Source organism: Pristiophorus japonicus, chromosome Y, assembly GCF_044704955.1.
Source record: "Pristiophorus japonicus isolate sPriJap1 chromosome Y, sPriJap1.hap1, whole genome shotgun sequence".
Classification (NCBI taxonomy): domain Eukaryota; kingdom Metazoa; phylum Chordata; class Chondrichthyes; family Pristiophoridae; genus Pristiophorus; species Pristiophorus japonicus.
This window is the reverse complement of record NC_092011.1, coordinates 32,800,698-32,827,944: the sequence shown is the minus strand read 5'-3', so window position 1 is coordinate 32,827,944 and position 27,247 is coordinate 32,800,698. Positions and strand designations below refer to the sequence as shown.

Genomic DNA, 27,247 nt, shown 5'->3' with positions numbered 1-27,247 from the left:
CTTCAGAGGAGGGTACGAAAGAATGTTCCGCAGCTCTTCGCATTTCTCGAAATACTGTAATATCCAATATTACACACAAATGTCCTTTACAAATTTAAATACAAGTGCACATCGGAAACTGCGAAGGAACATTATAGGGCCACCATTTAAACAGTTCGAAAATAAAATGGACGACATCTTCATTATGTCAAATATAAAACATTTGGAGCGAAAATCGACATCGATAACTTACTGCAGGTTCGTGACTCCAGCATGTCGGGGCTTTGCTTTGTGTAAACAACTTTCAATTCTTTTTAAAGAATGATGGAACGACGGGAGTAGCAGAATCCTTCGTCAAACCCTCGCTCCTCCGGCTAAACTGCTGTCCTACAAGTCGTGATGCCTTTCGACTTGACCTGGTGAGGACAGCCCAGGAAATAGGCCTTAAAACATCGAGCAGCTCTTGCACGGAAGAACAGCAGTTTCAATCTCTCGGTCAGAAGACTTTGGGACAATTGATAGAGTCGCTTGTCGGTAAATTAGCATCTGGCTTCCACCACACCCCCACCCCAACCCTGCTCGTCGCCAAATTCGGCAATAAAATGGGAGTGGCGGGGGAGAGAAGTCTGGAGGCTGCGGTATCTGCTCTTTGAGAATGTAAAGGTGTGGAAACGCACTGCTTTGAGGCTTCTCCTTAATGTGGAAGCCTGGATTCAGTCCTTCCGAGACTGGCACGGAGACTTTTCCTGCTGAGACTGGGCGTCATACTGCAGCCGTCACCCGGGCAACCGTGCTGCAACAGGACATCCATGCACTCCTGGCTTCCCGCTCGCCGGGCGTGGTACAGGGCCGTGTTCCCGTTCACGTCTCTGGCCTTCACGTCAACGCCATACTGTAGAGCACATCAAACCAAGGCGAGAGCATTACTTTTATTTCAAAAAAGGTTTCCCTTTGTTTCCCCAAAATCCCAGCTCCGGCAACAATCCCGCACTTCCCCCACGAGGATTGCCCGGCAAGCCTCAGCCAACAGTAACGATGGAACCAGTCACACTCAGAAGAATGAGAGGTGATCTTATCGAAACGTATAAGATTATGAGGGGGCTCGACAAGGTGGATGCAGAGAGGATGTTTCCACTGATGGGGGAGACTAGAATTAGGGGGCATGGTCTTAGAATAAGGGGCCGCCCATTTAAAACTGAGATGAGGGGGGATTTCTTCTCTGAGGATTGTGGATCTGTGGAATTCGCTGCCTCAAAGAGCTGTGAAAGCCGGGTCATTGAATAAATTTAAGACAGAGATAGACAGTTTCTTAACCGATAAGGGGATAAGGGGCTATGGGGAGTGAGCAGGGAAGTGGAGCTAAGTCCATGATCAGATCAGCCATGATCGTACTGAATGGCGGAGCAGGCTCGAAGGGCCATATGGCCTACTCCTGCTCCTATTTCTTATGTTCTTATGCGCTTTTACACTTGCACCGGACTTCAGCCAGTTTTGGGGGACTGCAGCCTTATCTCCTGGATGGGGGGGCCGGTCTCCGCTAACGTGCGACGCCCCCGCTTTCAGTCATAGCCTCACTGACAACACATGTCTCACGGACTGGCACCTAGAAGGACAAGGGCAGCAGGCGCATGGGAACACCATCACCTCCAAGTTCCCCTCTGTAATGTATGCACCAGTGAGTATGCTCACAGGTTTGTAGAGCTGTAACATTGTGAGTGGCTTAGCCAGTCATGTGATGTTCTCCATAAAACCCCAGCCAGTTGGGTCTAGATCGTCCACGATGAGGCAGGTGGTTGTGAGCCGAATGGACGAATTGCTAACGTGTCGTGTGATTCTTAAATCTTTGTTAATAAACCAACTAAATATATTCAAAAAGGGGTTAGATGTAGTCCTTACTACTAGGGGGATCAAGGGGTATGGCGAGAAAGCAGGAATGGGGTACTGAAGTTGCATGTTCAGCCATGAACTCATTGAATGGCGGTGCAGGCTCGAAGGGCTGAATGGCCTAATCCTGCACCTATTTTTTATGTTTCTACTAGTTCTTAATAGCAATGTGTTGCTATGAATTCTTAAGCTAAGAACCCATAAATCAAATAAATTACACCTTCCAATTCACACACCATCCTGACTTGGAAGTATATTGGCCATTCCTTCATCATCGCTGAGTCACAATCCTGGAACTTCCTCCCTAACAGCACTGTGGGAGTACCTTCACCACACGGACTGCAGTGGTTCAATAAGGCTGCTCAACACCACCTACTCAAGGGCAATTAGGGATGAGCAATAAATGCCGGCCTTGCCAGCGATGCCCATGAATTAATGAAAGAAAAATGTCCCCACCATTTGCATTACCCAAACCAGCTGCTCTACACAAACAGCAGCATCATAGACCCACATTTTCCAGGAGTTACAATGACCCCAGGGTAAGGGAGCTGGGCTTGTCCACTCTATGTAATATAAGAACATAGAAACATAGAAAATAGGTGCAGGAGTAGGCCATTCGGCCCTTCTAGCCTGCACCGCCATTCAATGAGTTCATGGCTGAACATGCAACTTCAATACCTCATTCCTGCTTTCTCACCATACCCCTTGATTCCCCTAGTAGTAAGGACTTCATCTAACTCCTTTTTGAATATATTTAGTGAATTGGCCTCAACAACTTTCTGTGGTAGAGAATTCCACAGGTTCACCACTCTCTGGGTGAAGAAATTCCTCCTCATCTCGGTCCTAAATGGCTTCCCCCATATCCTTAGACTGTGTCCCCTGGTTCTGGACTTCCCCAACATTGGGAACATTCTTCCTGCATCTAACCTGTCTAACCCCGTCAGAATTTTAAACGTTTCTATGAGGTCCCCTCTCATTCTTCTGAACTCCAGTGAATACAAGCCCAGTTGATCCAGTCTTTCTTGATAGGTCAGTCCCGCCATCCCGGGAATCAGTCTGGTGAACCTTTGCTGCACTCCCTCAATAGCAAGAATATCCTTCCTCAGGTTAGGAGACCAAAACTGTACACAATACTCCAGGTGTGGCCTCACCAAGGCCCTGTACAATTGTAGCAACACCTCCCTGCCCCTGTACTCAAATCCCCTCTCTATGAAGGCCAACATGTCATTTGCTTTCTTAACCGCCTGCTGTACCTGCATGCCAACCTTCAATGACTGATGTACCATGACACCCAGGTCTCTTTGCACCTCCCCTTTTCCTAATCTGTCACCATTCAGATAATAGTCTGTCTCTCTGTTTTTACCACCAAAGTGGATAACCTCACATTTATCCACATTATACTTCATCTGCCATGCATTTGCCCACTCACCTAACCTATCCAAGTCGCTCTGCAGCCTCATAGCATCCTCCTCGCAGCTCACACTTCCACCCAACTTAGTGTTAGTTTGGAGATACTACATTTAATCCCCTCGTCTAAATCATTAATGTACAGTGTAAACAGCTGGGGCCCCAGCACAGAACCTCTCGGCACCCCACTAGTCACTGCCTGCCATTCTGAAAAGTCCCCATTTACTCCTACTCTTTGCTTCCTGTCTGACAACCAGTTCTCAATCCATGTCAGCACACTACCCCCAATCCCATGTGCTTTAACTTTGCACATTAATCTCTTGTGTGGGACCTTGTCGAAAGCCTTCTGAAAGTCCAAATATACCACATCAACTGGTTCTCCCTTGTCCACTCTACTGGAAACATCCTCAAAAAATTCCAGAAGATTTGTCAAGCATGATTTCCCTTTCACAAATCCATGCTGACTTGGACCTATCATATTACCTCTTTCCAAATGCACTGCGATGATATCCTTAATAATTGATTCCATCATTTTACCCACTACCGATGTCAGGCTGACCAGTCTATAATTCCCTGTTTTCTCTCTCCCTCCTTTTTTTAAAAGTGGGGTTACATTGGCTACCCTCCACTCCATAGGAACTGATCCAGAGTCAATGGAATGTTGGAAAATGACTGTCAATGCATCCACTATTTCCAAAGCCACCTCCTTAATACTCTGGGATGCAGTCCATCAGGCCCTGGGGATTTATCGGCCTTCAATCCCATCAATTTCCCCAACACAATTTCCCAACTAATAAGGATTTCCCTCAGTTCCTCCTCCTTACTAGACCCTCCAACCCCTTTTATATCCGGAAGGTTGTTTGTGTCCTCCTCAGTGAATACCGAACCAAAGTACTTGTTCAATTGGTCCACCATTTCTTTGTTCCCCGTTATGACTTCCCCTGATTCTGACTGCAGGGGACCTACGTTTGTCTTTACTAACCTTTTTCTCTTTACATATCTATAGAAACTTTTGCAATCCGTCTTAATGTTCCCTGCAAGCTTCTTCTCGTACTCCATTTTCCCTGCCCTAATCAAACCCTTTGTCCTCCTCTGCTGAGTTCTAAATTTCTCCCAGTCCCCGGGTTCACTGCTATTTCTGGCCAATTTGTATGCCACTTCCTTGGCTTTAATGCTATCCATGATTTCCCTTGATAGCCACGGTTGAGCCACCTTCCCTTTTTTATTTTTACGCCAGACAGGAATGTACAATTGTTGTAGTTCATCCATGCGTCTCTAAATGTCTGCCATTGCCCATCCACAGTCAACCCCTTCAGTATCATTCGCCAATCTATCCTAGCCAATTCATGCCTCATACCTTCAAAGTTACCCTTCTTTAAGTTCTGGACCATGGTCTCTGAATTAACTGTTTCATTCTCCATCCTAATGCAGAATTCCACCATATTATGGTCACTCTTCCCCAAGGGGCCTCGCACAACGAGATTGCTAATTAATCCTCTCTCATTACACAACACCCAGTCTAAGATGGCCTCCTCCCTAGTTGGTTCCTCGACATATTGGTCTAAAAAACCATCCCTTATGCACTCCAGGAAATCCTCCTCCACCGTATTGCTTCCAGTTTGGTTAACCCAATCTATGTGCATATTAAAGTCACCCATTATAACTGCTGCACCTTTATTGCACGCACCCCTAATTTCATGTTTGATGCCCTCCCCAACATCACTACTACTGTTTGGAGGTCTGTACACAACTCCCACTAACGTTTTTTGCCCTTTGGTATTCTGCAGCTCTACCCATATAGATTCCACATCATCCAAGCTAATGTCCTTCCGAACTATTGCCTTAATTTGCTCCTTAACCAGCAATGCTACCCCACCTCCTTTTCCTTTTATTCTATCTTTCCTGAATGTTGAATACCCCTGGATGTTGAGTTCCCAGCCCTGATCATCCTGGAGCCACGTCTCCGTAATCCCAATCACATCATATTTGTTAACATCTATTTGCACAGTTAATCCATCCACTTTATTGCGGATACTCCTTGCATAAAGACACAAAGCCTTCAGGCTTGTTTTTTTAACAACCTTTGTCCTTTTAGAATTTTGCTGCACAGTGGCCCTTTTTGTTCTTTGCCTTGGGTTACTCTGCCCTCCACTTTTCCTCATCTCCTTTCTGTCTTTTGCTTTTGCCTCCTTTTTGTTTCCCTCTGTCTCCCTGCATAGGTTCCCATCCCCCTGCCATATTAGTTTAACTCCTCCCCAACAGCACTAGCAAACACTACCCCTAGGACATTGGTTCCGGTCCTGCCCAGGTGCAGACCGTCCGGTTTGTACTGGTCCCACCTCCCCCAGAACCGGTTCCAATGCCCCAGGAATTTGAACATAAGAGATAGGAGCAGGAGTACGCCATTCGGCCCCTCGGGCCTACTCCGCCATTCAATAAGTTATGGCTGATCTTCGACCTCAACTCCACTTTCCTGCACAATCCTTATATCCCTTAATACTTAATATAGTAGATGGAGGAAGACTGGACTGCCTTCCATTGGCTGCAGTAAGTGTAAAAGCACCTGATGAGGTACTCGACAAGGACAAGAGTAGTATCTGTCGAGGTCTCTCTCTGGAAAGGAATCTTGCTTCACTGGGCACCTCCCGTTTCCGGCTCAGCTGAGATTAGGAACATGGGGGTAAATTGTCGCCCTCTGCCCTTGGTGCAGCACTGCATGCTGGGTGACTTTACTTGGACACACACAACCCCCCACTTACCTCCCCCAAGATATTCTGCCCATTAAGATTAAATGACCTCTTGCTCACCGCATACAGAGTGGCATATTCTAACCAACACTGTAAGAGAAACTGTTTCCACTGGTAGGAGGGTCGGTAACCAGAGAACATAGATTGAAGGTAATTGGCAAAATATCTGTGGAGGAAATGAAGAGAATTTCTTTATACGCAGCGAGTTGTTATGGTCTGGACTGTGCTGCCTGAAAGGGCGGTGGGAGCAGATTCGATCATCACTGTTATGCCTTGAATAAAGCAATGTGACTGAGTACTGTAGACGTGAGTAAGTGTGACCTTAGTCTCTTTATTCTAACTCCAGAGTGCTGATACAGCATGGGAGGCCTGCTTATATACAGTGCTCCCAAGGGATGCTGGGATCCCTTGGGACTCCAACAGATACGCCCTCTGGTGGCGATAGAATGCTGGTTACATAGGGTTGCATACATAAGAGTCACATTCAAAGGGAATTCGATAAATATTTGAAGGGGAAAAATTTACAGAGTTCTGGGGAAAGAGTGGGGAGAGTGCTTCTGATTGGATCACTCTTTCACAGAATTGGCACAGGCTCAGTGGGCCGAATGGCCTCCTTTTGTGCTGTAAGATTCTATGTGGGGGCGTGTCCTCAACACTGGGGGAAGGGGTTGGAATGGTGAAAGTGGAGGGGGGGTTAAAAAATAAACGGTAATAAGATTTAAAAATAATTCCTCTACTGGCGCACGGTCCCTCTCAGAAGTCACCCAGATTTTAATTACTCAGAACAATGATCCAAGAGTGTTATTGTCGCTGCATCAGCAAAGAGTTCAATTTCCAATGTTGTCCACTGAAAAGGTCTTGCTGAGAGTCCAATACAGTGCAGGCAGTTTAAAGTGCTTTGAAATTCCAGGTGAAGCAAAAGCAATTTGCAGTTGTGCCGGTCATGCCAGCAGAGTGCACTGAGCAAATCACTCAGCAATGCTGCAGTGCTGGCTGTGTGGAGCAGAGGAGATTGACAATTACATCCTGCAATCGCTCAGCTCAGGAACATGTGGTGTGACACAGATGTCAGAAAGAGTATTAAAATTTGAAGATATCTCATTCAATGGAACTACAATTCTTCTAGTCAAGAGAGTCAAGGGTTACGGGCAGGGAAATGGAGTTGAGGCCAAGATCAGATCAGCCATGATCTCATTGAATGACGGAGCAGGCTCGAGAGGCCAAATGGCCTACTCCTGCTCCTATTTCTTATGTTGTTCTGCCATCGATCTGATCACCATCAGGTTAACCTGTTGTAAGGTGGAGCACATGCGAAGAAAGAAAGACTTGCATTTCTATAGCATCTTTTACGACCACTGTACGTCTCAAAGCGCTTTACAGCCAATGAAGGAATTTTGAAGTGTAGTCACTGTTGTAATGTGGGAAACGTGGCAGCCAACTTGCGCACAGCAAGCTCCCACAAACAGCAATATAATAATAACCAGATAACTTGTTTTTGTTATGTTGATTGAGGGATAAATATTGGCCAGGACACCAGGCATAACTCCCCTGCTCATCTTCGAAATAGTGCCATGGGATCTTTTACATCCACCTGAGAGAGCAGATAGAGCCTCGGTTTAATGCCCCATCCAAAAGACGGCACCTCCGACAATGCAGCGCTCCCTTAGCACTACACTGGGGTGTGAGCCAGGATTTATGTGTTCGAGTCTCTGGAGTGGGACTTGAACCCACAACCTTCTGACTCAGAGGCGTGAGTGCTGCCCACTGGGCCACAGCTGACACTATGCTGAAGAAAGGTACCACATTCTGCTCCAAATGTCATTGGCTACATCTCTTCTAATTCTACTTATTATCTCCCAGTTACTTTGTGGCTAATTCCCCACTGCAGTACCGCTGGAGCGCTGTGTTGTCAGAGGTGCCATTCTTCAGTGGAGATGTTTAACTGTGGCCTCGTCACCCAGGGTGTGGGGAGGGGAGGGGGGGGGTGCAACACTGTTCGAGTTACCAGGACATCCTGGGGAGAACAGAACGCCGAGAAAAAGATCTGCGTCAAGCCGAATCAAACCTACCCAGACAAGGATCTGCGTTATCACGACATCCTTCAGCTCACATGCCAAATGCAGATCTGTCCGCTTGTCTTTATTCTCAGTGCATTCGTTGATGTGCTCCTTCTTGGCGTGAGCAAGCAGCAGTAAGATGCTGTGCAGGTCCTTCTCCATGACCGCTCGGAACAGCTGCTTGCCAATGGGAGCGTCGCGGTATTTCAGAGGCGCCACAAACAGCTTCTGCTCATATTTCGCTCTGATCCAGTTCTCCCTTTCTTCCCTGTAACGGGTAGGTGGGGCAGGGGAGGGGGAAAGGGCAGGTCACAGCAGTGTCTTGATATTTAAGACAAATTAGAAACAGCAACAATTCAACAGTTCATCGACAATGTATTTTGCTTGAGCCTGGAAGAGCCACTCAGAATGTGACGTGCTATGTCATCCACATGGGTAAAATTCTCCTCGATTTAAGGGAGGTGGGTGAAGAATTTACTGTGGACAAGCCGGAGTTGCCCCACCGAAATTCCACCGCCCCTCCTCCACCCCCCTTCCCACCTCTCACCCCCGCCCCGCCAGTTGCTAAATTATTTTCGGGGAAGTCCAGAACCAGGGGTCACAGTCTAAGGATAAGGGGTAAGCCATTTAGGACCGAGATGAGGAGAAACATCTTCACTCAGAGAATTGTGAACCTGTGGAATTCTCTACCACAGAGAGTTGTTGAGGCCAGTTCATTAGATATATTCAAAAGGGAGTTAGATGTGGCCCTAACAGCTAAAGGGATCAGGGGATATGGAGAGAAAGTAGGAATGGGGTACTGAAGTGCATGATCAGCCATGAACATATTGAATGGTGTTGCAGGCTCGAAGGGCCAAATGGCCTACTCCTGCACTATTTTCTATGTTTCTTAAAAGTCATTTCACGATTTCGTAATAGTTAGACATGATGATGGCTCTCTGAGCTTGTATGAAGAGTGCCTGTATTGCTGACTGTACCTGTATTGCTGTTAATCCAGCTCCCTCACATTGTCACTCAGTAACCCCTCGTCCCCTGCACCCTGTGTTACTGACTGTATCTATACTGGTGTTAATCTAGCTCCCTCAGACTGTCACTCAGTAATTGCTCTCTTCCAGCGCCCTGTGTTACTGAATTTATCTGGATTTATGTTAATCCAGCTCCCTCACACTATCACTCAGTAACCCCTCTCTCCCTGTGCACTGTGTTACTGAATGTATCTCTATTGATGTTAATCCAGCTCCCTCACACTGTCACTCAGTAACCCCTCTCCCACAGCAGCCTGTGTTACTGACTGTATTTGTACTGATGTTAATCCAGCTCCCTCACATAGTCACTCAGTAACACTAATCCCCCAGCGCCCTATGTTATTGACTGTATCTGTACTGATGTTAATCCAGCTCCCTCACATTGTCACTCAGTAACCCATTCCTCCAGTGCACTGTGTTACTGACTGTATCTGTAGTGATGTTAATCTAGCTCCCTGTCACTCAGTAACCCCTCTCCCCCCAGGACCCTGTGTTACTGACTGTATCTGTACTGATGTTAGCCCAGCTCTCTCACACCGTCACTCAGTGACCCCTCTCCTCCAGTGCACTATGTTAATGACTGTATATATATTGATATTAATCCAGCTCACTCACACAGTCCCTCAGTAACCCCTCTCCCCCAGTGTGCTTTGTTACTGACTATATCTATACTAATGTTAATCTAGCTCCCTCACACTGTCATTCAATAACCCCTATCCCCCAGCACCCTGTTTTACTGACTGTAACTCTACTGATTTTAATCCAGCTCCCACACACTGTCACTCAGTAGCCCCTCTCCCCCAGCGCTCTGTGTTACTGACTGTATCTGTACTCATCTTAATTCTGCTCCCTAACGCTTCCATTCAGTAACCCCTCTCCCCCAGCGCCCTGTGTTACTGACTGTGTTTGTCGTGATGTTAATCCAGCTCGCTCACACTGTCACTCAATAACCCCTCTCCCCCAGTGCTCTGTGTTCCTGAATGTATCTGTACTGATGTTAATCCAGCTCCCTCACACTGTCACTCAGTAACCCCTCTCCCCCAGCACCCTGTATTACTGACTCTATCTGTAATGATGTTAATCCAGCTCCCTCACCCTGTCGCACAGTATTGCCTCTCTCACTGCGCTCTGTGTTACTGACTGTATCTGTACTGATGTTAATCCAGCTCCCTGTCACTCTGTAACCCCTCTCCCCCAGTGCCCTGTGTTACTGACTGTATCTGTACTATTGTTAATCCAGCTCCCTCACCCTGTAACTCAGTAACCCTTCTCCCCCAGCACCCTGTGTTACTGACTGTATCTGTACTGATGTTAATGCAGCTCCCTCACACTGTCACTTAGTAACCCCGCTCTCCCTGTGCCCTTTGTTACTAACTGTATCTCTACTGATGTTAATCCAGCTGCCTCACACTGTCACTCAGTAACACCACTCCCCCAGCAGCCTGTGTTACTGACTATATCTATACTGGTGTAAATCTATCTCCCTCACATTGTCACTCAGTAATCCCTCTCCCCCAGCACCCTGTGTTACTGAATGTATCTGTACTGATGTTAATCCAGCTCCCTCACATTGTCACTCAGTAACCCCTCTCCTCCAGCGCACTGTGTTACTGACTGTATCTGTACTGATGTTAATGCAGCTCCCTCACACTGTCACTCAGTAACCCCTCTCCCCCAGTGCCCTGTATTAATGACTGTATATGTACTAATGTTAATCCAGCTCCCTCACCCTGTCACTCAGTAACCCCTCGCCCCAGTGCCCTGTGTTACTGATTGTATCTCCTCTGATGTTAATCCAGCTCCCTCACCCTGTCACTCAGTAACTACTCTCTCCCAGAACCCTGTGTGACTGACTGTATCTGTACTGATGATAATCCAGCTCCCTCACACTGTCACTCAGCAACCCCTCTCCCACAGCGCCCTGTGTTACTGACAGTATCTGTACTGTATCAGTCGGCGAGAGGCGCGAGCAGATTTGGGAGGCCTATAAGATGTCAGCGTGGTGAGTCGGAGAGGTGGCTCATCAGAGTAGGAATTACAGGATAGCACAGATGAATACATGGCTTGAGCAGTGGTGCAGCAGGGAGCGATTCAAATTCCTGGGGCATTGGAACCGGTTCTGGGGGAGGTGGGACCAGTACAAACTGGATGGTCTGCACTTGGGCAGGACTGGAACCAATGTCTTTGGGGGAGTGTTTGCTAGTGCTGTTGGGGGGGAGTTAAAATAATATGGCAGGGGGATGGGAACCAATGCAGGGAGACAGAATGAAACAAAATGGAGACAGAAGCAAAAGACGGAAAGGAGATGAGTAAAAGTGGAGGGCAGAGAAACCCGAGGCAAAAAATAAAAAGGGCCACTGTACAGCAAAATTCTAAAAGGTCAAAGTGTAATAAAAAGGCAAGCCTGAGAGCTCAGTGCCTCAAGGCGAGAAGCATTCGGAATCCAGGAGAGGGCTCTCAGCTAGTTAGAGTGGATGGGAGCTCAGATAAACAGGACCCCAAGAAAGAATGCAAAAGGCAGAAGGCAACAGAGCAGAGTAGCACTGCGGTAAGTGTAACCACTAGGTGATAGGAAGGGACAATATGTTTGAATATAAAGGGGCTGCAGGAGGGGTGAAAACTAAAAATCATGGTATAAAAACTAGTATTAAAACACTCTACCTAAACGCATGCAGCATTCGAAATAAAGTAAATGAGTCGACGGCACAAATCATTACAAATGGGTATGATTTGATGGCCATTACAGAAACATGGTGGCAGGGTGGCCAAGATTGGGAATTAAACATACAGGTGTATCTGACAATTCGGAAAGATAGACAAGAAGGGAAAGGAGGTGGGGGAGCTCTGTTAATAAAAGATGATATCAGGGCAGTTGTGAGAGATGATATTGGCTTTGATGAACAAAATGTTGAATCATTGTGGGTGGAGATTAGTGATAGTAAAGGGAAAAAGGTCACTGGTGGGCATAGATTATAGGCCCCCAAATAATAACTTCAATGTGGGTGGAAAATTATCAAGCGAATAATGGAGGCATATGAAAATGGAATGGCAGTAATCATGGGGGATTTTAACCTACATATCAATTGGTCAAATCAAATCACAGGGGGTAGCCTTGAGGAGGAATTCATAGAATGCATTCGGGATTGTTTCTTAGAACAGTATATTACAGAACCTACAAGGGAGCAAGCTATCTTAGATCTGGTCCTGTGTAATGAGTCAGGAATAATAAAGGATCTCCTAGTAAAAGATCCTCACGGAATGAGTGATCACAGTTTGGTTTAATTTGTAATACAGATTAAGGGTGAGGAAGTAGTGTCTCAAACAAGCGTACTATGCTTAAACAAAGGGGACTAAAGTGGGATGAGGGCAGAGTTGGCTAATGTAGACTTGGAACACAGACTAAACGGTGGCACAATTGAGGAACAGTGGAAGACTTTTAAGGAGCTCTTTCATAGTGCTCAACAAAAATATATTCCAGTGAAAAAGAAGGGCGGTAAGAGAAGGAATAACCAGCTGTGGATAACCAAGGAAATAAAGGAGAGTATCAAATTAAAAACCATGCGTATAAGGTGGCCAAGGTTAGTGGGAAAGTATCAGATTGGGAAAATTTTAAATGATAGCAAAAAATGACTAAAAAAGCAATAAAGAAATGAAAGATAGATTACGAAAGTAAACTTGCGCAAAAGATAAAAACAGATAGTAAAAGCTTTTACTGATATATAAAACGGAAGAGTGTGACTAAAGTAAATATTGGTCCCTTAGAAGATGAGAAGGGGGATTTAATAATGGGAAATGTGGAAATGGCTGAGATCTTAAACAATTATTTTGCTTCAGTCTTCATAGTGGAAGACACAAAAACCATGCCAACAATTGCTGGTCACGGGAATGTGGGAAAGAAGGACCTTGAGACAATCACTATCACTAGGGAGATAATGCTGGACAGGCTAATGGGACTCAATGTAGACAAGTCCCCTGGTCCTGATGAAATGCATCCCAGGGTATTAAAAGAGATGGCGGAAGTTATACCAGATGCATTCGTTATAATCTACCAAAATTCTCTGGATTCTGGGGAGGTACCAGTGGATTGGAAAGCAGCTAATGTAACGCCTCTGTTTAAAAAAGGGGGCAGACAAAAGGCAGGTAACTAAGGCCGGTTAGTTTAACATCTGTAGTGGGGAAAATGCTTGAAGCTATCATTAAGGAAGAAATAGCGGGACATCTAAATAGGAATAGTGCAATCAAGCATACACAACAAGGGTTCATGAAGGGGAAATCATGTTTAACTAATTTACTGGAATTCTTTGAGGATATAATGAGCATGGTGGATAGAGGTGTACCGATGGTTGTGGTGTACTTATTTTCCAAAAGGCATTCGATAAGGTGCCACACAAAAGGTTACTGCAGAAGATAAAGGTACGCGGAGTCAGAGGAAATGTATTAGCATGGATCGAGAATTGGCTGGCTAACAGAAAGCAGAGATTCGGGATAAATGGGTCCTTTTCAGGTTGGAAATCGATGGTTATTGGTGTGCCACAATGATTGGGGCTGGCACCACAACTGTTTACAATGTACATAGATGACCTGGAAGAGAGGAAACAGTGTAGTGTAACAAAATTTGTAGATGACACAAAGATTAGTGGGCAAGCGGGTTGTGTAGAAGACATAGAGAGGCTGCAAAGAGATTTAGATATGTTAAGCGAATGGGCTAAGGTTTGGCAGATGGAATACAATGTCGGAAAATGTGAGGTCATCCACCTTGGAAAAAAAACAGTAAAAGGGAATATTATTTGAATGGGGAGAAAATACAACATGCTGCGGTGCAGAGGTATCTGGGGGTCCTTGTGCATGAATCCCAAAAAGTTAGTTTGCAGCAGCAGTAGGTTATCAGGAAGGCAAATGGAATGTTGGCTTTCATTGCGAGACAGATGGAGTACAAAAGCAGGGAGGTCCTGCTGCACCTATACAGGGTATTGGTGAGGCCGCACCTGGAGTACTGAGTGCAGTTTTGGTCACCTTACTTAAGGAAGGATGTACTAGCCTTGGAGGGGGTATAGAGACGATTCACTAAGCTGATTCCGGAGATGAGTGGGTTACCTTATGATGATAGATTGAGTAGACTGGGTCATTACTCGTTGGAGTTATAGAAACATTTAAAATAATGAAAGGGATAGACAAGATAGAGGCAGAGAGGTTGTTTCCATTGGTCGGGGAGACTAGAACTAGTGGGCACAGCCTCAAAATGCGGGGGAGCCAATTTAAAACAGACTTGAGCAGCAATTACTTGACCCAGAGGGTTGTGAATCTGTGGAATTCTCTGCCCAGGGAAGCAGTTGAGGCTAGCTCATTGAATATATTCAAATCATAGATAGATAGATTTTTAACCAATAAGGGAATTAAGGGTTACAGGGAGCGGGCGGGTAAGTGGAGCTGAGTCCACAGCCAGATCAGCCATGATCTTGTTGAATGGCGGAGCAGGCTCGAGGGGCTAGATGGCATACTCCTCTTCCTAATTCTTATGTTCATATGTTCTTATGTACTGATGTTAAACCAGATCCCTCACACTGTCACTCAGTAAACCCTCTCCCCCAGCACTCTGTGTTACTGACTGTATCTTTACCGATGTTAATCCAGCTCCCTCACACTGTCACTCAGTAAGCCCTGTCCACAAGTGCCCTGTATTAATGACTGTATCTGTACTGATGTTAATCCAGCTCCCTCACACTGTCACTCAGTAACCCCAATCCCGCAGTGCCATGTATTAGTGACTGTATCTCTAATGATGTTAATCCAGATCCCTCACACTGTCACTCAGTAACCCTTCTCCCCCAGTGCAAACTGTGTTACTGACTGTGCCTGTACTGTTGTTAATCCAGCTCCCTCACACTGTCACTCAGTAACCCCACTCCCCAGTGCCCTGTGTTACTGACTGTATCTGCACTGATATTAATCCAGCACCCTCACACTGTTACTCAGTGACCCCTCTCCCCCAGCACACTGTGTTACTGACTGTATTAGTACTGATGTTAATCCAGCTCGCTCACACTGTCACCCAGTAATCCTTCGCCCTCTGCGCCCTCTGTTACTGACTGTATCTGTACTGATGTTAAATCAGCTCCCTCACACTGTGACTAAGTAACCCCACTCCTCCAGTGCCCTGTGTTACTGACTGCATCTATACTGATGTTAATGCAGATCCCTCACACTGTCACTCAGTAACCCCTCTCCCCCAGCACCCTGTGTTACTGACTGTATCTGTACTGATGTTAATCCAGCTCCCTCACCCTGCCGCACAGTATTCCCTCTCTCCCTGTGCCCTATGTTACTGATTGTAGCTGTACTGATGTTAATCCAGCTCCCTCACATTGTCAATCAATTACCCCTCTTCCCCAGCGCCCTATGTTAATGACTATAGCTGTACTGCTGTTAATCCAGCTCCCTTACACTGTGATTCAGTAACTCTTCTCCCCAAGCGCTCTGTGTTAATGACTGTATCGGTACTGATGTCAATCTAGCTCTCTCACACTGTCACTCAGTAACCCCTCTCCCCCAGAGCCCTGTGTTAATGACTGTATCTGTACTGATGTTAATCCAGCTCCCTCATTCTGGCACTCCATAACCCCTCTCCAAGAAGCCTGTGTTACTGACTGTATCTGTACTGATGTTAATCCAGCTCCTTCACACTGTCACTCAGTAACCCCTCACCCCCAGCGCCCTGAGTTGCTGACTGTATCTGTACTGATGTTAATCCTGCTCCCCCACACAGTCATTAAGTAACATCTCTCCCACAGTGCCCTGTGTTACTGACTGTATCTATACTGATATTGAACCAGCTCCCTTACTGTCACTCAATAGCCCCTCTCCCCAAGCACCCTGAGTTACTTACTGTGTTTGTAGTGATGTTAATCCAGCATGTCCACACTGTCACTCAGTAACCCCTCTCCCCCAGTGCCCTGTGTTCCTGAATGTATCTGTACTGATGTGAATCCAGCTCCCTCACCCTGTCGCACAGTATTCCCTCTCTCCCTGTGCCCTATGTTACTGATTGTAACTGTATAATTGTTAATCCAGCTCCCTCACACTGTGATTCAGTAACTCTTCTCCCCCAGCGCTCTGTGTTACTGAGTGTATTTGTGCTGATGTTAATCCAGCTCCTTCATACTCTCACTCAGTAACCCCTCTCCCCCTGTACCCTGTGTTACTGACTGTATCTGTACTGATGTTAATCCAGCTCCCACATACTGTCACTCAGTAACCGCTTTCTCCTAGTGCTCTGTGTTACTGACTGTATCTGTACTGATGTTAATCCAGCTCCCTCATACTGTCACTCAGTAACCACTCTCTCCTAGTGCTCTGTGTTACTGACTGTATCTGTACTGATGTTAATCCGGCTCCACCACACTGTCATTAAGTAACACCTCTCCCACAGTGCCCTGTGTTACGTACTGTTTCCTACTGATGTTAATCCAGCTCCCTCACACTGTCACTCAGTAACCCATTTCCCCCAGCGCCCTGTGTTACTGACTGTATCTGTACTGATGTTAATCCAGTTCCCTCACACTGTCACTCAGTAACCCCTCTCACCCAGCAACCTGTGCTGCTGAATGAATCTTTACTGATGTTACTCCAGCTCCCTCACACTGTCATTCAGTAACCCATCACCCCCAGCACCCTGTGTTACTGAGTGTATTTGTGCTGATGTTAATCCAGCTCCTTCACACTCTCACTCAGTAACCCCTCTCCCCCAGCACTCTGTGTTACTGACTGTATCTGTACTGATGTTAATCCAGCTCCCACATACTGTCACTCAGTAACCGCTCTCTCCTAGTGCTCTGTGTTACTGACTGTATCTGTACTGATGTTAATCCAGCTCCCTCATACTGTCACTCAGTAACCGCTCTCTCCTAGTGCTCTGTGTTACTGACTGTATCTGTACTGATGTTAATCCGGTTCCCCCACACTGTCAGTAAGTAGCACCTCTCCCAAAGTGCCCTGTGTTACGTACTGTTTCCTACTGATGTTAATCCAGCTCCCTCACACTGTCACTCAGTAACCACCTAACCCCAGCACCCTGTTTTACTTACTGTATCTGTACTGATGTTAATCCAGCTCCATCACACTGTCACTCAGTAACCCCTCTCCCCCAGCGCCTATATTACTGACTGTCTCTCTACTGATGTTAATCCAGCTCCCTCACACTGTCACTCAGTAAACCCACTCCCCCAGCACCCTGTGTAACTGACTGTGTCTGTCCTGATGTTAATCCAGCTCCCTCACACATTCATGATGTAACGCCACTCCCCCAGATCCCTGTGTTACTAATTGAATCTATATTGATGTTAATCCAGCTCCCGCATAGAGTCACTCAGTAACCCCTTTCTCTCAGTGCCCTGTGTTACTGAATATATCTGTACTGATGTTATTCCAGCTCCCTCACATTGTCACTCAGTAACCCCTCTCCCACAGTACCATGTGTTACTGACTGTATCTCTACTGATGTTAATCCAGGTCCCACACACTGTCACTCAGCAGCCCCTCTCCCCCAGCGCTCTGCGTTACTGACTGTATCTGTACTGAACTTAATTGTGCTCCCTAACGCTTCCACACAGTAACCCTTCTCCCCAATCGCCCTGTGTTACTGACTGTGTTTGTAGTGATGTTAATCCAGCTAGCTCACACTGTCACTCAGTAAACTCTCTCACACAGTGCCCTGTGTTCCTGAATGTATCTGTACTGATGTTGATACAGCTCCCTCACCTTGTCAATCAACTACCCCTCTTCCCCAGTGCCTTTATTACTGACTGTATCTGTACTGATGTTAATCCAGCTCCCTCACACTGTCACTCAGTAACCCCTCACCCAGCAGCCTCTGTTACTGACTGTATCTGTACTGATTTTAATCCAGCTCCCCTACACTATCACTCAGTAACTCCTTTCCCCCAGTGCCCTGTGTTACTGAGTGTATCTGTAGTGATGTTAATCGAGCACCTTCACACTGTCACTCAGTAACTCATTTCCCCCAGCGCCCTGTGTTACTGACTGTATCTGTACTGATGTTAATCAAGTTCCCTCACACTGTCACTCAGTAACCCCTCTCACCCAGCAACCTGTGCTGCTGAATGAATCTTTACTGATGTTACTCCAGCTCCCTCACACTGTCATTCAGTAACCCCTCACCCCCAGCACCCTGTGTTACTGAGTGTATTTGTGCTGATGTTAATCCAGCTCCTTCACACTCTCACTCAGTAACCCCTCTCCCCCTGTACCCTGTGTTACTGACTGTATCTGTACTGATGTTAATCCAGCTCCCACATACTGTCACTCAGTAACCGCTCTCTCCTAGTGCTCTGTGTTACTGATTTTATCTGTACTGATGTTAATCCAGCTCCCTCATACTGTCACTCAGTAACCACTCTCTCCTAGTGCTCTGTGTTACTGACTGTATCTGTACTGATGTTAATCCGGCTCCCCCACACTGTCATTACGTAACACCTCTCCCACAGTGCCCTGTGTTACGTACTGTTTCCTACTGATGTTAATCCAGCTCCCTCACACTGTCACTCAGTAACCACCTAACCCCAGCACCCTGTTTTACTTACTGTATGTGTACTGATGTTAATCCAGCTCCATCACACTGTCATTCAGTAACCCTCTCCCCCAGCGCCTATATTACTAACTGTCTCTCTACTGATGTTAATCCAGCTCCCTCACACTGTAACTCAGTAAACCCACTCCCCCAGCACCCTGTGTAAATGACTGTGTCTGTCCTGATGTTAATCCAGCTCCCTCACACATTCATGATGTAACGCCACTCCCCCAGCTCCCTGTGTTACTAATTGAATCTATATTGATGTTAATCCAGCTCCCGCATACAGTCACTCAGTAACCCCTTTCTCTCAGTGCAATGTTTTACTGAATATATCTGTACTGATGTTATTCCAGCTCACTCACTGTCATTCAGCAATCCCTCTCCCCCAGTGCCTTTATTACTGACTGTATCTGTACTGCTGTTAATCCAGCTCCCTCACATTGTCACTCAGTTACCCCTCTCCCACTGTACCATGTGTTACTGACTGTATCTCTATTGATGTTAATCCAGGTCCCACACACGGCCACTCAGCAGCCCCTCTCCCCCAGCGCTCTGCGTTACTGACTGTATCTGTACTGAACTTAATTGTGCTCCCTAACGCTTCCACACAGTAACCCTTCTCCCCAAGCGCCCTGTGTTACTGACTGTGTTTGTAGTGATGTTAATCCAGCTAGCTCACACTGTCACTCAGTAAACTCTCTCACACAGTGCCCTGTGTTCCTGAATGTATCTGTACTGATGTTGATACAGCTCCCTCACCTTGTCAATCAACTACCCCTCTTCCCCAGTGCCTTTATTACTGACCGTATCTGTACTGATGTTAATCCAGCTCCCTCACCCTGTAACTCAGTAACCCTTCTCGCCCAGCTCCCTGTGTTACTGACTGTAGCTGTACTGATGTTAATCCAATTCCCTCACACTGTCGCTCAGTAACCCCTCTCCTCCAGCGCACTGTGTTACTGACTGTATCTGTACTGATGTTAATGCAGCTCCCTCACACTCTCACTTAGTAACCCCTTTCCGTCAGCGCACTGTGTTACTGACTGCATCTGTACTGATGTTAACCCAGCTCTCTCACACGGTCACTCAGTAACCCCTCGCCCCCAGTGCGCTTTTTACTGACTATATCTGTACTAATGTTAATCCAGCTCCCTCACACTGTCATTCAGTAACACCTCTCACCCAGCACCCTATCTCTACTGATTTTAATCCAGCTCCCTCATACTGTCACTCAGTAACCGCTCTCTCCTAGTGCTCTGTGTTACTGACTGTATCTGTACTGATGTTAATCCGGCTCCCCCACACTGTCATTAAGTAACACCTCTCCCACAGTGCCCTGTGTTACGTACTGTTTCCTACTGATGTTAATCCAGCTCCCTCAAACTGTCACTCAGTAACTGCTCTATTCCAGCACCCTGTGTTACTGAATTTATCTGGACTAATGTTAACCCAGCTCCCTCAAACTGTCACTCTTTAACCACTCTCTCCCTGTGCACTGTGTTACTGATTGAATCTCTACTGATGTTAATCTAGCTCCCTCACACTGTCACTCATTAACCACTCTGGCCCTGTGCACTGTGTTACTGAATGAATCTCTACTGATGTAAATCCAGTTCCCTCACATTGTCACTCAGTAACCCCCATCCCCTGCACCATGTGTTACTGACTGTATCTCTACTGATGTTAATCCAGCTCCCTCACACAGTCACTCAGTAACTCCTCTTCCCCAGCGCCCTGTGTTAATGACTGTATCTGTACTGATGTTAATCCAGCTACCTCACACTGTCACTCAGTAAGCCTACTCCCCCAGTGCTCTGTGTTACTGACTGTATCTGTACTGATTTTAATTCAGCTCCCTCACACTGTCACTCAGCAACCCCTCACCCAGCAGCCTGTGTTACTGACTGTATCTGTACTGATTTTAATCCAGCTCCCCTACACTATCACTCAGTAACTCCTTTCCCCCAGCGCCCTGTGTTACTGAGTGTATCTGTAGTGATGTTAATCGAGCACCTTGACACTGTATCTCAGTAACCCATTTCCCCCAGCGCCCTGTGTTACTGACTGTATCTGTACTGATGTTAATCAAGTTCCCTCACACTGTCACTCAGTAACCCCTCTCACCCAGCAACCTGTGCTGCTGAATGAATCTTTACTGATGTTACTCCAGCTCCCTCACACTGTCATTCAGTAACCCCTGACCCCCAGCACCCTGTGTTACTGAGTGTATTTGTGCTGATGTTAATCCAGCTCCTTCACACTCTCACTCAGTAACCCCTCTCCCCCTGTACCCTGTGTTACTGACTGTATCTGTACTGATGTTAATCCAGCTCCCTCATACTGTCACTCAGTAACCGCTCTCTCCTAGTGCTCTGTGTTACTGACTGTATCTGTACTGATGTTAATCCAGCTCCCCCACACTGTCATTAAGTAACACCTCTCCCACAGTGCCCTGTGTTACGTACTGTTTCCTACTGATGTTAATCCAGCTCCCTCACACTGTCACTCAGTAACCACCTAACCCCAGCACCCTGTTTTACTTACTGTATCTGTACTGATGTTAATCCAGCTCCATCACACTGTCACTCAGTAACCCCTCTCCCCCAGCGCCTATATTACTGACTGTCTCTCTACTGATGTTAATCCAGCTCCCTCACACTGTCACTCAGTAAACCCACTCCCCCAGCACCCTGTTTAACTGACTGTGTCTGTCCTGATGTTAATCCAGCTCCCTCACACATTCATGATGTAACGCCACTCCCCCAGCTCCCTGTGTTACTAATTGAATCTATATTGATGTTAATCCAGCTCCCGCATACAGTCACTCAGTAACGTGTTTCTCTCAGTGCCCTGTGTTACTGAATATATCTGTACTGATGTTATTCCTGCTCCCTCACTGTCATTTAGCAACCCCTCTCCCCCAGTGACTTTATTACTGACTGTATCTGTACTGCTGTTAATCCAGTTCCCTCACATTGTCACTCAGTAACCCCTCATCCCCTGCACCATGTGTTACTGACTGTATCTCTACTGATGTTAATCCATCTCCCTCAAACTGTCACTCAGTAACTGCTCTATTCCAGCACCTTGTGTTACTGAATTTATCTGGACTAATGTTAATCCAGCTCCCTCAAACTGTCACTCTTTAACCACTCTCTCCCTGTGCACTGTGTTACTGATTGAATCTCTACTGATGTTAATCTAGCTCCCTCACACTGTCACTCATTAACCACTCTGTCCCTGTGCACTGTGTTACTGAATGAATCTCTACTGATGTAAATCCAGTTCCCTCACATTGTCACTCAGTAACCCCCATCCCCTGCACCATGTGTTACTGACTGTATCTCTACTGATGTTAATCCAGCTCACTCACACAGTCACTCAGTAACTCCTCTTCCCCAGCCCCCTGTGTTAATGACTGTATCTGTACTGATGTTAATCCAGCTACCTCACACTGTAACTCAGTAAGCCTACTCCCCCAGTGCTCTGTGTTACTGACTGTATCTGTACTGATTTTAATTCAGCTCCCTCACACTGTCACTCAGCAACCCCTCACCCAGCAGCCTGTGTTACTGACTGTATCTGTACTGATGTTAATCCAGCTCCCACACACTGTCACTCAGTAGCCCCTCTCCCCCAGCACCCTGTGTTACTGACTGTATCTCTACTGATGTTAATCCAGCTCCCACACACTGTCACTCAATAGTCCCTCTCCCCCCGCGCTCTGTGTTACTGACTGTATCCGTACTCATATTAATTCTGCTCCCTAACGCTTCCACTCAGTAACTCCTTTCCCCCAGCGCCCTGTGTAACTGAGTGTATCTGTAGTGATGTTAATAGAGCACCTGCACACTATCACTCAGTAACCCATTTCCCCCAGCGCCCTGTGTTACTGACTGTATCTGTACTGATGTTAATCCAGTTCCCTCACACTGTCACTCAGTAACCCCTCTCACCCAGCAACCTGTGCTGCTGAATGAATCTTTACTGATGTTACTCCAGCTCCCTCACACTGTCATTCAGTAACCCCTCACCCCCAGCACACTGTGTTACTGAGTGTATTTGTGCTGATGTTAATCCAGCTCCTTCACACTCTCACTCAGTAACCCCTCTCCCCCTGTACCCTGTGTTACTGACTGTATCTGTACTGATGTTAATCCAGCTACCTCATACTGTCACTCAGTAACCGCTCTCTCCTAGTGCTCTGTGTTACTGACTGTATCTGTACTGATGTTAATCCGGCTCCCCCACACTGTCATTAAGTAACACCTCTCCCACAGTGCCCTGTGTTACGTACTATTTCCTACTGATATTAATCCAGCTCCCTCACACTGTCACTCAGTAACCACCTAACCCCAGCACCCTGTTTTACTTACTGTATCTGTACTGATGTTAATCCAGCTCCATCACACTGTCACTCAGTAACCCCTCTCCCCCAGCGCCTATATTACTGACTGTCTCTCTACTGATGTTAATCCAGCTCCCTCACACTGTCACTCAGTAAACCGACTCCCCCAGCACCCTGTCTAACTGACAGTGTCTGTCCTGATGTTAATCCAGCTCCCTCACACATTCATGATGTAACGCCACTCCCCCAGCTCCCTGTGTTACTAATTGAATCTATATTGATGTTAATCCAGCTCCCGCATACAGTCACTCAGTAACGTGTTTCTCTCAGTGCCCTGTGTTACTGAATATATCTGTACTGATGTTATTCCTGCTCCCTCACTGTCATTTAGCAACCCCTCTCCCCCAGTGACTTTATTACTGACTGTATCTGTACTGCTGTTAATCCAGTTCCCTCACATTGTCACTCAGTAACCCCTCATCCCCTGCACCATGTGTTACTGACTGTATCTCTACTGATGTTAATCCATCTCCCTCAAACTGTCACTCAGTAACTGCTCTATTCCAGCACCTTGTGTTACTGAATTTATCTGGACTAATGTTAATCCAGCTCCCTCAAACTGTCACTCTTTAACCACTCTCTCCCTGTGCACTGTGTTACTGATTGAATCTCTACTGATGTTAATCTAGCTCCCTCACACTGTCACTCATTAACCACTCTGTCCCTGTGCACTGTGTTACTGAATGAATCTCTACTGATGTAAATCCAGTTCCCTCACATTGTCACTCAGTAACCCCCATCCCCTGCACCATGTGTTACTGACTGTATCTCTACTGATGTTAATCCAGCTCGCTCACACAGTCACTCAGTAACTCCTCTTCCCCAGCCCCCTGTGTTAATGACTGTATCTGTACTGATGTTAATCCAGCTACCTCACACTGTAACTCAGTAAGCCTACTCCCCCAGTGCTCTGTGTTACTGACTGTATCTGTACTGATTTTAATTCAGCTCCCTCACACTGTCACTCAGCAACCCCTCACCCAGCAGCCTGTGTTACTGACTGTATCTGTACTGATGTTAATCCAGCTCCCACACACTGTCACTCAGTAGCCCCTCTCCCCCAGCACCCTGTGTTACTGACTGTATCTCTACTGATGTTAATCCAGCTCCCACACACTGTCACTCAATAGTCCCTCTCCCCCCGCGCTCTGTGTTACTGACTGTATCCGTACTCATATTAATTCTGCTCCCTAACGCTTCCACTCAGTAACTCCTTTCCCCCAGCGCCCTGTGTAACTGAGTGTATCTGTAGTGATGTTAATAGAGCACCTGCACACTATCACTCAGTAACCCATTTCCCCCAGCGCCCTGTGTTACTGACTGTATCTGTACTGATGTTAATCCAGTTCCCTCACACTGTCACTCAGTAACCCCTCTCACCCAGCAACCTGTGCTGCTGAATGAATCTTTACTGATGTTACTCCAGCTCCCTCACACTGTCATTCAGTAACCCCTCACCCCCAGCACACTGTGTTACTGAGTGTATTTGTGCTGATGTTAATCCAGCTCCTTCACACTCTCACTCAGTAACCCCTCTCCCCCTGTACCCTGTGTTACTGACTGTATCTGTACTGATGTTAATCCAGCTACCTCATACTGTCACTCAGTAACCGCTCTCTCCTAGTGCTCTGTGTTACTGACTGTATCTGTACTGATGTTAATCCGGCTCCCCCACACTGTCATTAAGTAACACCTCTCCCACAGTGCCCTGTGTTACGTACTATTTCCTACTGATATTAATCCAGCTCCCTCACACTGTCACTCAGTAACCACCTAACCCCAGCACCCTGTTTTACTTACTGTATCTGTACTGATGTTAATCCAGCTCCATCACACTGTCACTCAGTAACCCCTCTCCCCCAGCGCCTATATTACTGACTGTCTCTCTACTGATGTTAATCCAGCTCCCTCACACTGTCACTCAGTAAACCGACTCCCCCAGCACCCTGTCTAACTGACAGTGTCTGTCCTGATGTTAATCCAGCTCCCTCACACATTCATGACATAATGCCACTCCCCCAGCTCCCTGTGTTACTAATTGAATCTATATTGATGTTAATCCAGCTCCCGCATTCAGTCACTCAGTAACCCCTTTCTCTCAGTGCCCTGTGTTACTGAATATATCTGTACTGATGTTATTCCAGCTCACTCACTGTCATTCAGCAACCCCTCTCCCCCAGTGCCTTTATTGCTGACTGTATCTGTACTGCTGTTAATCCAGCTCCCTCATATTGTCACTCAGTAACCACTCTCCCACTGTACCATGTGTTACTGACTGTATCTCTACTGATGTTAATCCAGGTCCCACACACTGTCACTCAGCAGCCCCTCTCCCCCAGCGCTCTGCGTTACTGACTGTATCTGTACTGAACTTAATTGTGCTCCCTAACGCTTCCACACAGTAACCCTTCTCCCCAAGCGCCCTGTGTTACTGACTGTGTTTGTAGTGATGTTAATCCAGCTAGCTCACACTGTCACTCAGTAAACTCTCTCACACAGTGCACTGTGTTCCTGAATGTATCTGTATTGATGTTGATACAGCTCCCTCACCTTGTCAAACAACTACCCCTCTTCCCCAGTGCCTTTATTACTGACTGTATCTGTACTGATGTTAATCCAGCTCCCTCACCCTGTAACTCAGTAACCCTTCTCGCCCAGCTCCCTGTGTTACTGACTGTAGCTGTACTGATGTTAATCCAATTCCCTCACACTGTCGCTCAGTAACCCCTCTCCTCCAGCGCACTGTGTTACTGACTGTATCTGTACTGATGTTAATGCAGCTCCCTCACACTCTCACTTAGTAACCCCTTTCCTTCAGCGCACTGTGTTACTGACTGCATCTGTACTGATGTTAATCCTGCTCCCTCACACTATCACTCAGTAACCCATTCCTCCAGTGCACTGTGTTACTGACTGTATTTGTACTGATGTTAACCCAGCTCTCTCACACGGTCACTCAGTGACCCCTCTCCTCCAGTGCACTATGTTAATGACTGTATATATACTGATATAAATCCAGCTCACTCACACAGTCCCTCAGTAACCCCTTGCCCCCAGTGCGCTTTTTACTGACTATATCTGTACTAATGTTAATCCAGCTCCCACACACTGTCATTCAGTAACCCCTCTCACCCAGCACCCTGTGTTACTGACTGTATCTCTACTGATGTTAATCCAGCTCCCACACACTGTCACTCAATAGTCCCTCTCCCCCCGCGCTCTGTGTTACTGACTGTATCCGTACTCATATTAATTCTGCTCCCTAACGCTTCCACTCAGTAACCCCTCTCCCCCAGCACCCTGTGTTACAGATTCTGTTTGTTGTGATGTTAATCCAGCTCGCTCACACTATCACTCAGTAATCCCTCTCCCCCAATGCCCTGTGTTCCTGAATGTATCTGTACTGATGTTAATCCAGCTCCCTCAAACTTTCACTAAGTAACCCCTCTCCCCCAGCATCCTGTATTACTGACTCTATCTTTACTGATGTTAATCTAGCTCCTTCACCCTGTCGCACAGTATCGCCTCTCTCCCTGCGCCCTGTGTTACTGATTGTATCTGTACTGATGTTAATCCACCTCCCTCAAATTGTCATTCAGTAACCTCTCTACCCCAGTGCATTGTGTTACTGACTGTATCTGTACTGATGTTGATCCAACACCCTCACATTGTCAATCAATTACCCCTCTTCCCCAGCGCCCTGTGTTAATGACTGTATCTGTACTGATGTTAATCCAGCTCCCTCACACTGTCACTCAGTAACCCCTCTCTCCCCGTGCCCTTTGTTACTGACTGTCTCTCTACTGATGTTAATCCAGCTCCCTCACACAGTCAATCAGTAACCCCTCTCACCCAGCAACCTGTGCTGCTGAATGAATCTTTACTGATGTTACTCCAGCTCTCTCACACTATCATTCAGTAACCCCTCACCCCCAGCACCCTGTGTTACTGATTGTATCTGTGCTGAAGTTAATCCAGCTGCTTCACACTCTTACTCAGTATTCCCTCTCCCCATGTACCCTGTGTTACTGACTGTATCTGTACTGATGTTAATCCAGCTCCCTCATACTGTCACTCAGTAACCGCTCTCTCCCAGTGCTCTGTGTTACTGACTGTATCTGTACTGATGTTAATCCAGCTCCCCCACACTGTCA

At 46.7% G+C, this 27,247-nt stretch overlaps 1 protein-coding gene across 1 annotated transcript in view; it reads right to left on the bottom strand.

The window, feature by feature from the left end:
• Positions 1-673: 673 nt before the first annotated feature.
• LOC139241086 (arf-GAP with GTPase, ANK repeat and PH domain-containing protein 3-like) overlaps positions 674-27,247 on the bottom strand; it is a 40,121-nt gene continuing 13,547 nt past the window's right edge. Inside the window, exons 2-3 of the mRNA XM_070869775.1 lie at positions 8,087-8,342; positions 674-871 (exon numbers count right to left, since the gene is read on the bottom strand). Coding sequence (XP_070725876.1) covers positions 674-871; positions 8,087-8,342 — 454 coding nt within the window. The remainder of the gene's footprint in view (positions 872-8,086; positions 8,343-27,247) is intronic.